Genomic DNA, 15475 nt, shown 5'->3' with positions numbered 1-15475 from the left:
GTACTTGGCAACTCCTTATATTAAGTCTAATGATCTGTCTTAAATCTTCCAATAGACAAATTAGAGGAATGGTATTATTTAGAATTACAAAATATGTTTAGAAACTAAAAGACTTAAGGTACTCAACTGGTGAAAAAATAGAATTTTAAAAGAGTTCAAAAAAGTTCTCCAAAAAGAGTGACCAGATTTAGAGGGTCCAGTTGTTCTTCTAAGCTATAATTTATTTAAATTTTTGAGGTGTTTATTTCCAACAGATGAATTAACAATCAGTTTCAAACTTTTTGATTTAAGCCTTCATGTTAAGGTTAATTCATAAAGCAGTTTTAACACAACAAATGTGATACTCTTTAACTTCTTCAAGGATAAAAGTGTTTGCTAATGTGATTAATGATTATATTCACATGTGTCAGTCTGTTAGATAAACAGTTTGTAGCTTTTTAAAATTCTAAAAATCATACAAATTGTTGGGTTTATTGCATCAGAATTAATACAATTCATTCTGCTAGATCAACAGTACATAGAAGCATGAAAAAATTCTTAAAATCATACAAATTGTTGAGTTAATTGCATTGGAATTAAAATGAAGATATTCACACATGTCACACAGCCAGATGAACAGTACTAAAAAGCATGTTGAAATTCTTAAAATTGTAAAAAATTGTTGATTTTATTGCATTGGAATTAGAACATGGTTTATCATGCAGCAGATAGAAATGTAGTAGAACCATGATTAAAGTTTACAATTACTGATCTATAAATTGATATAAAAAATCCCTTGAACCTGTTTATGTAACTCTTATAATAGAACATTGCATCAAAGTTTTATTCTAAAAGAATCGATGCCATTTTGCTTTTAATCTATCCATTTTCTGCAGAAAGCCATAAATATCTAATACAGTTTATATAGAATGTCATTACGCAACACTATTTCAGTTGATTGATTTGTATTTTTTTTAAATGCATATTTAACTGTAATGTTGTAATTAGCGTAGATCAGCTGTTTAGAAATCGGGAGATATATCAGGACTTGGAGGAGAGTGTTGACTTCTTGATAAAACAGATCGATAAATCACTAGTCGTGAAAAGTGCATTATTCCAAACAAACGTTTTAATTTTCTTTACTGCATTGGAAATTCTGAAATTTCTCAGCCTCATACAGTTGGAAAATTATGAAATGCTGTTATTCTGCAGACTTTTGTGTAACATGAAAGACATGTAAACAAACTGAACAATCAATAACATGTTGAAATCAATCCATTTAAAAAGCTTGTACATCTGTCTAATATTTATGATTCCAGAAATCCTTATCAAACAGGGTTATTGAATTGGGTGTACAATGGTTTAGTGTTTGTTGACTTTGGTTGTTTTTATGTAATAACTTATGAACAGTTCAGTGTTTGTTGACTTTGGTTGTTTTTATGTAATAACTTATGAACAGTTCAGTGTTTGTTGACTTTGGTTGTTTTTATGTAATAACTTATGAACAGTTCAGTGTTTGTTGACTTTGGTTGTTTTTATGTAATAACTTATGAACAGTTCAGTGTTTGTTGACTTTGGTTGTTTTTATGTAATAACTTATGAACAGTTCAGTGTTTGTTGACTTTGGTTGTTTTTATGTAATAACTTATGAACAGTTCAGTGTTTGTTGACTTTGGTTGTTTTTATGTAATAACTTATGAACAGTTCAGTGTTTGTTGACTTTGGTTGTTTCTATGTAATAACTTATGAACAGCAGTGTTTGTTGACTTTGGTTGTTTTTATGTAATAACTTATGAACAGTTCAGTGTTTGTTGACTTTGGTTGTTTTTATGTAATAACTTATGAACAGTTCAGTGTTTGTTGACTTTGGTTGTTTTTATGTAATAACTTATGAACAGTTCAGTGTTTGTTGACTTTGGTTGTTTTTATGTAATAACTTATGAACAGTTCAGTGTTTGTTGACTTTGGTTGTTTCTATGTAATAACTTATGAACAGCAGTGTTTGTTGACTTTGGTTGTTTTTATGTAATAACTTATGAACAGTTCAGTGTTTGTTGACTTTGGTTGGTTCTGTGTAATAACTTATGAACAGTTCAGTGTTTGTTGACTTTGGTTGTTTCTGTGTAATAACTTATGAACAGTTCAGTGTTTGTTGACTTTGGTTGTTTCTGTGTAATAACTTATGAACAGTTCAGTGTTTGTTGACTTTGGTTGTTTCTATGTAATAACTTATGAACAGTTCAGTGCTTTTCAAATACGTTGTTGGTTGATCATTTCAAAATATAGCTTTGTCATTCAGGAGTTTTTGGTTTTTAAACCAACACAAAACCTAAGACTACAGACATAGGTTTTGCAAACTAGATAGCATATTATGTTCAAATCATCTCTCATAGTAAGAAATTATTTCAGTTGAATAATTATGTCATGACTCCCTCAACAGTATAATCTAAATTCAAGGCACATGTTAGAAAATGTTTATTTTGTGTCCACGTATTGTGAATATAGAGAATCTCAAAGGCAATCCATCTCCTCAATAATTATGAAGAGATATAATTTACTTGGATAGAAACTTGACACAAACTGTGATGTGTATCATGAAAATAGAGAAATCAGACTCATGCAGGAAATATAGAAATCTTGTCAAAGATATCAACTTGACTTATCTTTAGGCTTTCTTGAAAGATTTATCAAAGTTCAAAAATTGCACTCTTATCTATAACTTTTTATTAAAAAATCATGTTAATAATGTTATCACTATAAGAAATGACAGATTTTCATGACAGTGGTAACATATTGTGTCATTAATTTTGACAGATAAATAGGCTATTTTTTAAAGGATTTTTAAGAATTTGTAGGTTTCTGTAATTGCAAGGGCTTACAGATTGTCTCTTCTCAGATTTCTCCTTATTTATTGAATATTGATTAAGTCAAGATTTTAAAGACTAAGTATCTAAGAAGCCATCATCTTGTAATTGCCATTGAAGATTTGAAGCATTAAAAGCTGTAAGTGCTAATAAAAATTCCTTGAATAGTACAAAATCACTATGTTAACTTAGAAACTCTGAAACAGAATCCCTTATTGGTGGCATACTGTAAAACATGGTATGGTACGATGGTATGGTATGTGTTATGGTATGATGGTATGGTACGAATACCATCATACCATGGTATGTATGAATGGTACCATGGTATGGTATGATGGTATGGTACAAATTACTATACCATGGTACAAATTATTATACCATGGTATGAAGCATGGTATGGTTTTTCAAAACAGGAAATTTTGAAAAGTTAATAGAATGAAATTCAAAACAGTGTGGCTGTGGCCATTGATTGACACATTAAATTCATCCATTGACTGGGACAATTTACGTGAACATGTGTCTGTAACGACCACTGTTCACGAAGTACCTACGATAGACATTTAAACTGTGGGGTCACCAAAGGTTTCTTACCGCCTTTAATTATAAAATAATTCGAAAAATTAATCAGGAATAACCTTTATGTTTTGATTTATACAATTGATATAAATCAAAACATAGTGTTATTCCTGATTAATTTTTCGAATTACTTTATTAAGATGTTGAGGACCTTTGGTGACCCCATAGTTTAAGTGTCTTTAAAAAGTACATAGTGAGCAGTGGTCGTTACATACAAACGTTCACCTAAATTGTCCCAGTCAATGGATGAATCTAATGTGTCAATCAATGGCCACAGCCACACTGTTTTGAATTTCATTCTAAACCTATTCTTAAACAGGATTTTATTAATTATCTGTTTTCTTTTCTTTCTATTTTGACCTATTCCAAAACTTTTTTTCAATGAGAAACATGAACAATATTTTTTGTTGAAAAACAATGTAAATAAAATATTCATTGGTTCAATTTTTCCCAAGACATTTAGAATCAAAACAATTAATTTAGAAAAGAATTGCCCACACACATTTAAAAGCTGAGTCAGTTCTTTAGTTCGGATATTGACATACATTAAGCAAGTTAAGAACTTCATGAAGTTGTTAGCAAAAATTAAAATATATAAAATCTTGATTTATTCTTGTACTTTCCTTGCGACCTAGTAAAACTATCATGCTGAAGAAAAACAGCCAAAGTGGGATTACGTTTTACTAACCATTGATATCATGTTGATAGTCCTACATATAAAGTTTACTTTAAGTATCACATAAACTTAACAAGATCCAAGAAAATGAGGTCAAGGTCAGATAAACCAAACGAGAAATGCACAGATATGAGAAGATGTGGTATGAGTGCCAATGAGAGAACTCTCCATCCAAGTCACAATTTGTAAAAGTAAACCATTATAGGTCAAAGTACCGTTTTCAACACTGAGTTTTGGTTAACACCTAACAGCAAGCTATAAAGGGCCAAAAAATGACCAGTTTAAAACCAACAGTCTAATCTATATAAAAAAAAACCTAGAAACGATAAGCACATATGAATCACATCAACAAATGACAACCATTGAACATCAGGTTCTTGTTTGGACACCTGACATTCATTCAATGCAACAAGTATAGTTGACATATTGCTTATAGTTTTAGAAAAACAACCAAAAACACAAAAACTTAACGTTAAGCAATGAATAGTGAAAATAAGGTCAAGGTCAAATAAAACCTGCGAGACTGACATGTACATCATAAGATATTTTACCTATTGCATATAATATCAGAGAAAAGACCAAGACCAAAACTTAACTTTGAACAACAAGAATGAGGTCAAGGTCAGACGACACCTGCCAGTTGGACATGTACACATTACAATCATTCCATACACCAGAATCTTTTCAACGAGGACAACCGAATCCTTTCATGCAATATGGGATGCGTGGTTGCATGGGTGTTTTATTATAACAAATCAATCTTTAATTAGGTCGTAAGAATAGCATTACGAAAGAATAGCACTACCCAATTTGAATTGATGAAACAATAGTTATAAAAAAGGCAGATAAAGATATAAATTGTAATTAAAAGTAAAATATTTACAACCGTGGCATAATTGACCTTGAAATACATTTTAAAGAGACCTATTCTTATCTCTATCTGCACAGAAATAGCTGTCACTCTTAGCATGTATTAAAAAGAAATGAAATAAAGTTGTTTAATAAAATCTCGCATAATAAAAAAAAAGACTTGGTTGATATTGTGTATTAACTTCCATAATGCACATTGTTTTTACATATAAATGAAGAAAACAATATACACTCTACAACATGTGGTATCTATCAACTAACATAGTATTATATTAGTGACAGTTTAATTTGAAAGTATGGTGTTTTCTAATCCACACAGGAGATGCATTCTCCTTTTATTTACATTTTTAGTGGAATTTCTTGGCCATAGATGTAGACAGAATTTGTAACTGTTTAAAGTGTCATATTTCAAAACAATATACAAGTTGACCATTGACAGAAGGTTATGCAATTAAACTTTAACTACATTATCTAGATTATAATCAAAAGATATGCAGTACTTCCCAAAATTTCAAAGAATAATTGACAGCCATTTACAATGTGTCAGAACAGGACATTATATCTATCTTATCTTAACTTAATAGTTATCTGAGATGATTAAAGGAGTAGGGGCATTAAGGCCTAGTTTTGGCCCAAGAAAATAAAATGTTTTATAACCATTTCAAATTGGCACATAATGTTTAGAAATGCATCGGGTCAAGAAATATAAATGAAAAACATAAAGATTTTTATCTGATGACGTCACAATTACATCATAATATGTACTGTTTTCACAAAAACGATGAAAAAATGCAGAATTTATGCAGTTTTCTATCTTTATTTCCGTTGTGGAAACATCCTGCGCAGCCAAGAAACAACAAAGTAATTTAACAGAAGCTTTATCATAACCATTGGCATAATCTCACCAAATATAAAGTTGTTTCTTGGGTGCGCACATACTTTTTCAATCTAAAATATACTTAAAATTTGATGAAAAAACAAGGTAAATCACAAAATTTAACATAATATGCAAATTAAGTCATGATTTGTTGCCATGGTAACTTGTTTGTGGTCAAATTTGTTTTGTTTTTCTTAGTACCTTATACCTTAGACAAGTTTTCAGTTATTTAAAAATATGTATGATAACTTTTAAATTTGCAGTAATTTTTGGGCCAAATAAGGGCCTTATTACCCCTACTCCTTTAGTTTTCTCTTGTTTTCTGTTCACAGCTTTATACATGTAAGTGATCGTCTATCTGGTTTGTCTTCATCTATTTCGTAAAATATTATTTTCATAAATAAAACAGATACATAATGTCAACAAATAAAAAAAAAAATCATATTTCATATTACCTAAATTAATTTTTCAAAATTTCCTACTTCAAAAAACCATACCATGCTTCATACTATCAAGTTATACCATGGTATGATAATTTGTACCATGGTATAAGAATTCGTACCATGGTATAGGAATTTGTACCATACCATGGTACCTTTCATGCATACCATGGTATGATGGTATTGGTACCATACCATCATACCATAACACATACCATACCATCGTACCATACCATGTTTTACAGTATGCCATGTAACATGGCATTTTCAATCTTTACTAGACTGTCTTGTCTGCTTGTCCAAATATTTATGGAAAGTTGAAACATAGTCTGATACAAGTCTGATACAGATTTCATCTGTATCATGGTAAAAAGAAGTTTTATAACAAAATATAAAGGTTTTATGTAATTTGAAGAGCTGCTGAAAAATCATGGCATTTTAGTGGCAGCACTTGTGCTATGTAATAGGTCAGCTCCCAAGCCCTCATCAAATTGTTGCACTGCCAAGAGTTTTAGTGAGCAGAACATTTTATTGTGACTACAAGTAATATTGTTAAGTTGTAAGTCATTATTATCTTATTAGATCTTTGCTAGACATGATAGATGCTAAATTCAAAATATTACATTTGCTTTATTTGAAATTATTTATATTTTCAGATGACAAGAGTAACAAAGGAGAAATGTATAGAAATTATAAATGAATATGAACCATCAAAAGACGGCAAGAAAAAGGGCCAGTTAGGAATTGATGGTAGGTTTTCTACTATATATGTACACATTACATACCATACCAAAATAAGGAGATGTGGTATGATTGCTGATGAGCCAATTGACCACCTAAGTTCAAATGACATGGATTTAAGCCATGATAGGTTACCTTACAGCCTTAAACCATGAGAAAAACACATACAGAATTGTTGGCTATAAAACATCCCAATGTATAACGAAATAATTTACAAACGAAAAACAAATATGGCAGACAAGAACCAAAGACGGCTATATAAGATCCCAATGTATAACGAAATAATTTACAAACGAAAAACAAATATGGCAGACAAGAACCAAAGACAACCACTGAACTACAGGCACATATAGAACGTGGAGGGGTTAAACATGATTGAAGGCATCAATCCTCCCCCTGCTTAGGTTATTTGTGTAACAGCACAACACATGAACAGACTATATAACAAAAAAGGAAAAACAAATATTAGAAACAGCAATAGATAACAACCAACCAATCACAGGCTCCTGACTTAAGACGGGCACATGGAGAATGTCATCAAGGTCAAATGAAACATCTGATCAAGAACTGTATGATTTGACACAGAAGTGGGATAGTATCAACACTAGACATTGTGCCAACCATCGTAACCAATACTTGACATTTGAATATATATATATATATATTCAAATTTCTTCTTTATTTGGCGAGTAAGCTTGTGAACCAGATTTGACCTTGACTTGACACATTCTATACTTTCATGTTGGTGTATAACCATAAGGCAATGAGTTACATATCATCAGTGCTGTTAACTGTGATACCATCAGTGCTCTTAACTTTGAACTTCAAGAGAACAAAGTTTCTGTGTCAGAACAACTATTACCAGATGTTATTGAAATACTAAATGACAACATGTTTCATACTATTACAATAAATAGATCATCTGATTAGAACTTATTACAAGTGATATTTGTTTTTTGTTAAACAATGCTATTTTCTCTAACTTGAGGAGGAAACATATGTTTTAGTCCATTAGAATAATTTTAATATGTTTGTCTATTATTCAGTTATTAACAATGTTGGCAATGAATTTATGATATTTGAACATTGGTAATTAAGTAGTGTTGAGTTTAATTTCATAATAATGGAGATATTTGCATACCAAATTCATTTAATTAGTTAATTTTTCTGTCAAAAGAATGAATTAAGTTTAAAAGCAATGTTTAAGAGGGGCGAAAGATACCGAATAAACTGACAAACACCATGGCTGAAAACAGACCAACAGACACAATAACACACAAAACACAACATAGAAAACTATGAAGACTGAGCAACATGAACCCCACCAAAAACTAGGGGTGATCCGAGATTCTCCTAATACTGGGGGTGATCTCAGAAGGATACTAACACTGGGGGTGATCCGAGATTCTCCTAATACTGGGGGTGATCTCAGAAGGATACTAACACTAGGGGTGATCCGAGATGCTCCTAACACTGGGGTGATCTCAGAAGGATACTAACACTGGGGGTGATCCGAGATGCTCCTAACACTAGGGTTGATCTCAGAAGGATACTAACACTGGGGGTGATCTCAGAAGGATACTAACACTGGGGGTGATCTCAGAAGGATACAAACACTGGGGTTGACCCGAGAAGGATACAAACACTAGGGGTGATCCGAGATGCTCCTAACACTGGGGGTGATCTCAGAAGGATACTAACACTGGGGGTGATCTGAGAAGGATACAAACACTGGGGTTGACCCGAGAAGGATACAAACACTGGGGGTGATCTGAGATGCTCCTAACACTGGGGGTGATCTCAGAAGGTAGACTGAGCAACATGAACCCCACCTAACACTGGGGGTGATCTCAGAAGGATACTAATCTAATCCACAACTGACTCAGTGATCTTGTAGTATGTTTACTTCAGAATGTCATATAAACTGATAACGGTAGTCAGTTACTGGCAGATATATAAAAAAAATCCAATTTCTATAAAAAAAATAACAGTTTGAAAAAATTTGTATCACACTGAATGTCTTAATTTTATGGTTCTCTGTTTTACTTTATAGTTGTATTCTATTTTTTAGGTTTTACTCAGTTTTTATTATCCGATGAATGTAACCTGTTTGAACCAGAACACAGAGATGTGTGTCAAGATATGTCCCAACCCCTATGTCATTACTTTATCTCAAGTTCCCACAACACGTAAGTCAACATACAAAGATATGTCCCAACCCCTATGTCATGAGTTTATCTCAAGTTCCCACAACACGTAAGTCAGCATATAAAGATATGTCTCAGCCCCTATGTTATGAGTTTATCTCAAGCTCCCACAACACGTAAGTCAGCATACAAAGATATGTCTCAGCCCCTATGTCATGAGTTTATCTCAAGTTCCCACAACACGTAAGTCAGCATACAAAGATATGTCTCAGCCCCTATGTTATGAGTTTATCTCAAGTTCCCACAACAGGTAAGTCAACATACAAAGATATGTCTCAGCCCTTATGTCATGAGTTTATCTCAAGTTCCCACAACACGTAAGTCAGCATACAAAGATATGTCTCAGCCCCTATGTTATGAGTTTATCTCAAGTTCCCACAACACGTAAGTCAACATACAAAGATATGTCTCAGCCCCTATGTCATTACTTTATCTCAAGTTCCCACAACAGGTAAGTCAACATACAAAGATATGTCTCAGCCCCTATGTTATGAGTTTATCTCAAGTTCCCACAACACGTAAGTCAACATACAAAGATATGTCTCAGCCCCTATGTCATGAGTTTATCTCAAGTTCCCACAACACGTAAGTCAACATACAAAGATATGTCTCAGCCCCTATGTTATGAGTTTATCTCAAGCTCCCACAACACGTAAGTCAGCATACAAAGATATGTCTCGGCCCCTATGTTATGAGTTTATCTCAAGCTCCCACAACACGTAAGTCAGCATACAAAGATATGTCTCAGCCCCTATGTTATGAGTTTATCTCAAGTTCCCACAACACGTAAGTCAACATACAAAGATATGTCTCAGCCCCTATGTCATGAGTTTATCTCAAGTTCCCACAACACGTAAGTCAACATACAAAGATATGTCTCAGCCCCTATGTTATGAGTTTATCTCAAGCTCCCACAACACGTAAGTCAGCATACAAAGATATGTCTCGGCCCCTATGTTATGAGTTTATCTCAAGCTCCCACAACACGTAAGTCAGCATACAAAGATATGTCTCAGCCCCTATGTTATGAGTTTATCTCAAGCTCCCACAACAGTAAGTCATTGTAACCATAAGACCTTTATTATGATGTTTAGATGATCTTGGTATTTCTGTTTGAAGCCCTTATCTTCTTGTACACATAGCCAGTCAACACTGAGCTTGTGAGTTCAAACCCGGCTCATTCGGGTGCACTCAACTCCAATCTTTATTGACTAGGATTGTCAGTTTTCCTATCAAAGGTTGGTGGTTTTCCACCAAAAATCAAATCAAATTCTTGTACACATACTGTAAACCATCTTATTTCTGCTGATACTTTTATTTTACGTTGACCCCTTTCTACTCAAATTTGCAGCGATTTAATTTCGTGTTTTAAATTTACTTGATATAATTAAATATGGATAGATCCCACTTTCACATATTTGCGATGATTTATACTCATGTTATTTTTCTGCTTAGGAATTTTACTAAAATTGGTTGGTTTATAGTATACAATCTTTTAGAAAAGTGAATTAAATGAGCAAATTTAGTATAAGGACAATTTTCTGTGAAGACAACTTCAAGCAATGTCAGATAAATTACAAACATATATATCTTTTACCATTGAAAATGATTTTATAATTATTGTTAATTTTCTTACAGGTATTTAATGAAAGACCAGTTACAAGGTCCATCCAGTACAGAGGCTTATATTAATGCTTTAGACAAAGGATGTCGCTGTCTGGAATGTGAGTTTATATGTCAACTTATATTTGCCCCACCTGTTCCACTGGAAAATTTGTTATAAACAATCTCATAATATCTGTTCCGTTAGGAACATATACTGTAATATTTTGTCCAGTGGAAATGCTATTCAAGAATATTTATTCCATTTTGGACTTGGATATAAAGGAACTTCTATTTCATGACAACTACACTTATGCATGAAAAAATAAATGCATCAGTGTTTAGAGTGTGGTATATTCATTAATGCATGAGACAAGTGTGTTTCTGTGAGTATTCTGTTTATTTTGACACAACAAGCAAAGTTTATATGTATCCTTTGGGTGAGATTTCTTGTCAGAATATTTATTGAATAAATTTTTGAGAGAAACTGAACATTTACTACCACTTAGGACTAATGTATTTTCGTGGGTACTAATTATTTTTTTTTGCAAATTGGAAAAACTAGTTTGATGGCTACTTAATTTCCTGGTTTAAATGAATTCTGTTTACAAGCCTATTACATATTTGGATTTTACTTTATATTTGTGGTTGATCTGTACCCACCAGAAAATCCATGAAAATTAGAATCCCATGAATTATAAAGAATCATCAGTATTCATACGTAAGTAATTATAACTTTTTCATCCTTTGTTTATTATTTGTAGTGGACTGTTGGGACGGTCCAAATGATGAACCAATGATCTATCATGGACACACCTTTACCTCAAAGATAACCTTCAAATCTGTCATACAAACCATCAACGAATATGCTTTCAATTTTTCCAAGTAAGTGACCTTCAAATATGTCATACAACCATCAACGAATAGGCTTTCAATTTCTCCAAGTAAGTGACCTTCAAATATGTCATATAACCATCAACGAATATGCTTTCAATTTTTCCAAGTAAGTGACCTTCAAATATGTCATACAACCATCAACGAATAGGCTTTCAATTTCTCCAAGTAAGTAACCTTTAAATCCGTCATAGAAACCATCAACGAATAGGCTTTCAATTTCTCCAAGTAAGTGACCTTCAAATATGTCATACAAACCATCAACGAATAGACTTTCAATTTTTCCAAGTAAGTAACCTTTAAATCCGTCATAGAAACCATCAACTTATATTTTTTGAATGTTTCTTAGTAAATGACCTTCGTATTTAGAATTAAACTATGAATGTACTTTAAATATTTCCACGTATGTGCCCTTCAAATTTGTCATACAAACCATCAACTAATGTTTTTTTTAAATGTTTCTAAGTAAATGACCTTCAAATTTAGAATTAATCTATGAATGTACGTTAAATATTTCCAAGTACATGACCTTCAAATCTGTCATAGAAATCATCAAGGAATATGCTTTCAATATTCCAAAGTAGGCGACATTCAAATCTGTCAAAGAAATCATAAACAAATACACTCTAATTTGTATAACATGACAAGTTTTATGAAATGTCCATGATATTAAGATAGCTGATGACTTTACATCTTGTTTCTTATTATTGAGCTTACCAATTCTAACATTTGATACAATAACTGTTAAGGTTGTGATGATGTAGTGGTAAGTCCATTGGACTATCTTGCAAGTTAACCCTTTCACCGATTGCTGCCCAGACAGAAGCTACTCTCACTACAAACTCCTCAGAGTCTGAATTGACCAGTTATTGTGCTCGACCAGTAAAATCGAGCACACATTTTACTCAACTAGTCTCGACATTGTCTCGACTGTACTTAACTGTACTTAAGTGTACTCGACTAGGTCTCGACTTTACTTAATTAGTCTGAGTCAGTACTTGATGATCTTTATGTAGTCTGAAATGGTCTTGACTAAGGCTCGACCTGTCTCGACCTGTCTTGACTAGTCTCGACCTGTCTCGACTAGTCTCGACTCAGTCTCAACCAGTCTCGACCTGTCTGGACTAGTCTCGACTCAGTCTCAACCAGTCTCGACCTGTCTCGACTAGTCTTGACCTTCAAATTTAGTTTTGACTAGTGTAAATCAGCCCATCTAACTAAATTAAATATTGATCTTAAAAAATTCAAGCTTATTAGGTAGTTTGATTTATTGCTGTGAAATGAAAGAATTTAATTTTACAATATGTAAAAAAAAAATTATTATATAAAAATTCAGATAGTACACTTTAATTTTTTTAATAACTTTTTCAAATCAACTTGGATTTTCATCAAACTATGCAGCTATCTTACATATCTGAGACGACGGCTTCCCTGGCTACTATTACTCAAGTGGGAGATCTTCATAATAAATGTCAATAAAAACTTGTTTGTAGTTATTTGTGTATTTATTTCATTCACTAACACCATGTTCACAGTTTTATTCATGTTTTAATATTTTTTTCTTCTTAAAATATTCAAATTTTCAAATTTTCGGCATTTTCTAGGTGAAATTCTCAAAATTCTGCTCTTTGACCCCAAATCGTAATTTTTTAACCCAAAACGGCAAAATTTTGAAAATTTTTATGAGGCTGTACAAATTCCTCACACTGAATGATGTCCATTCCAAGTGTTTCGTACTTAAAACGACATTTTATGTCAAAAAAGTATACTAGTTTGGCTTCAATTCTTCCATGTAATTTCAAAAAAAATGTTCCCTCATTTCAAATTCTCGTAAATTCCATAAATTTCCTCTGATTTTGACACGGTTTTCAACAAACGGAAGCTCCATGTTTACACTTTCATCCAGGTATTCATCAAAGAAAGATAACTCATGTTTGCACTGTTTTAAGCGGGAAACATAAAAGAGGTATTCCGATCCCGGTAAAACGGGACTCATCGTCAGCTGTCTGAAGCGTGAATCCCGGTAAACCGGGACTCATCGGCGAAAGGGTTAAAGACACCCTTGTAGATTTTGAAAAGAGCAGGCTATTGCCACTACAAGGCAGCAATTGTACCCGTAAAGTGGAAAGGGATTAATAGAGGTTGCAATAACTTGTTTCCCAATCCACTATAAATAAATATGTTTAAACTAAGGTTGTGATTAAAACAATTGTATACAAAAATAAGTAAAATCTGTTACTGAATAATGAAGATAATACCCATACAGAATGCATTAAGGTAATCAATGTATAAAGATGTATTCAGAACATACTTGGGGATACAATATCCATTAAAAAGCATTGTAATTGACCTACCACAAGTGGTTCACCATAAATAAGACATACAATTGTTGACAGTGCCACTGCTGTCAGAGTCGTGCCAGAAACTGCATACCTATGTCTTGCTTTTTGATACTGTCAAGGCGAGACAAAAAAACTACTGTTTGGGTATTATATGCAATAATTGATTATGCCTTAATTGTGATACATTGGTTGATTTTACAAATTCTACATAGGTTTCAAATATCACAACTTGCTAAATCTTTCATTAGCATTGGCACATCTTATTTCCATGGAGATTCTTTGGCCCTGCCCCCTCAGTCATGGTCTATTGACTTTGACACTTGAGCTGGTCAAGGAAAGAACAAATTGGCTAAGAATTCAAGATAGGTTTATAGTACAATCTTTGAAGCAAAGTAAATCTATTTGAAACAAAGTAAAATCCAAGATTTTATAATGAGCATTTTATATTTTTTTTAGGTTTCCAGTAATTTTATCTATTGAAAACCACTGCAGTATCAAGCAACAGAAAACAATGGCAAACTATATGACAACGATATTTGGAGATAAACTATATTGTGATATAGTCGATGAAAATGCAACTTGTTTGCCTCCATTGGAGTCATTAGTTGATAAAGTTCTTATAAAGGTAAATATAGTATCTCTTTAACAGGATGAAGGGCATGTTAATGGAGTAATCTATCAGAAGTTACAAGCCTGAGACTCTTTTCACAAAAAATCTTACAACTGGAATTGATCAGAAGTTATCCTGAAATGTTCCAGATATTTTGTGAGAGTAGTCGCTGACACTCATCATTAATCCTAACCATTGACTTGTAGATTATTGAACATAAAAACCATTATTGTTTCATGTGTTCAATTTAGTTATATAAGTTATTTTGAAGAAGTTTCTTGACTTGCAAACTTGTCCAACTTGATCACAAACTAAATTACCTACTTTAAGTTACTGTAAAGTCAGAAATTATTGTGTCCTTTTATTATTGCGATTTTGTCATTTTAGACTAAAATGCGATTTTATTTTTTGCGATATTCAGAAGAATCCTGTTTGATTCATATTTAAAATTCAAAAAGCGAGTTTTAATTAGTGCGATGATAACCATGTGGCATGTCACAATTTTCGCAATAATAATAAAAACATCACAATAATTTCTGAATTTACAGTATTTAGGATTCATAAGTTGTAATCGTGGCTGACTCACTCACAAATGAATTGCCTTATTTATATATTGTTCTTTAAGTGTTAATTTTACATTGAAAAATGAAATAAAAGTAAATTAAGAAACAGTGTGTTAACTTACACCCATACAACTTTGGATCCATCAATTTTGTGGGTACAAATATTTTCGTTGATTGAGAAAAACTTACACTTCCTTGTATAAATTTATTTCTTGGTTTTGTTAAAGTCTGCAT

At 32.5% G+C, this 15475-nt stretch overlaps 1 protein-coding gene across 2 annotated transcripts in view; it reads left to right on the top strand.

The window, feature by feature from the left end:
* The window catches only part of LOC139529788 (inactive phospholipase C-like protein 2), a 78912-nt gene that overhangs the window by 49540 nt on the left and 13897 nt on the right, over positions 1-15475 (top strand). For both annotated transcript variants that reach the window (XM_071325683.1, XM_071325682.1), the window contains exons 8-12: positions 6939-7032; positions 9095-9212; positions 10869-10954; positions 11597-11717; positions 14525-14693. In XM_071325683.1, the coding sequence (XP_071181784.1) occupies positions 6939-7032; positions 9095-9212; positions 10869-10954; positions 11597-11717; positions 14525-14693 (588 nt within the window). The remainder of the gene's footprint in view (positions 1-6938; positions 7033-9094; positions 9213-10868; positions 10955-11596; positions 11718-14524; positions 14694-15475) is intronic.

Source organism: Mytilus edulis, chromosome 7, assembly GCF_963676685.1.
Source record: "Mytilus edulis chromosome 7, xbMytEdul2.2, whole genome shotgun sequence".
Taxonomy (NCBI): domain Eukaryota; kingdom Metazoa; phylum Mollusca; class Bivalvia; order Mytilida; family Mytilidae; genus Mytilus; species Mytilus edulis.
Note: the sequence above shows the minus strand (reverse complement) of the source record. Positions and strands in the feature narration are given on the sequence as shown.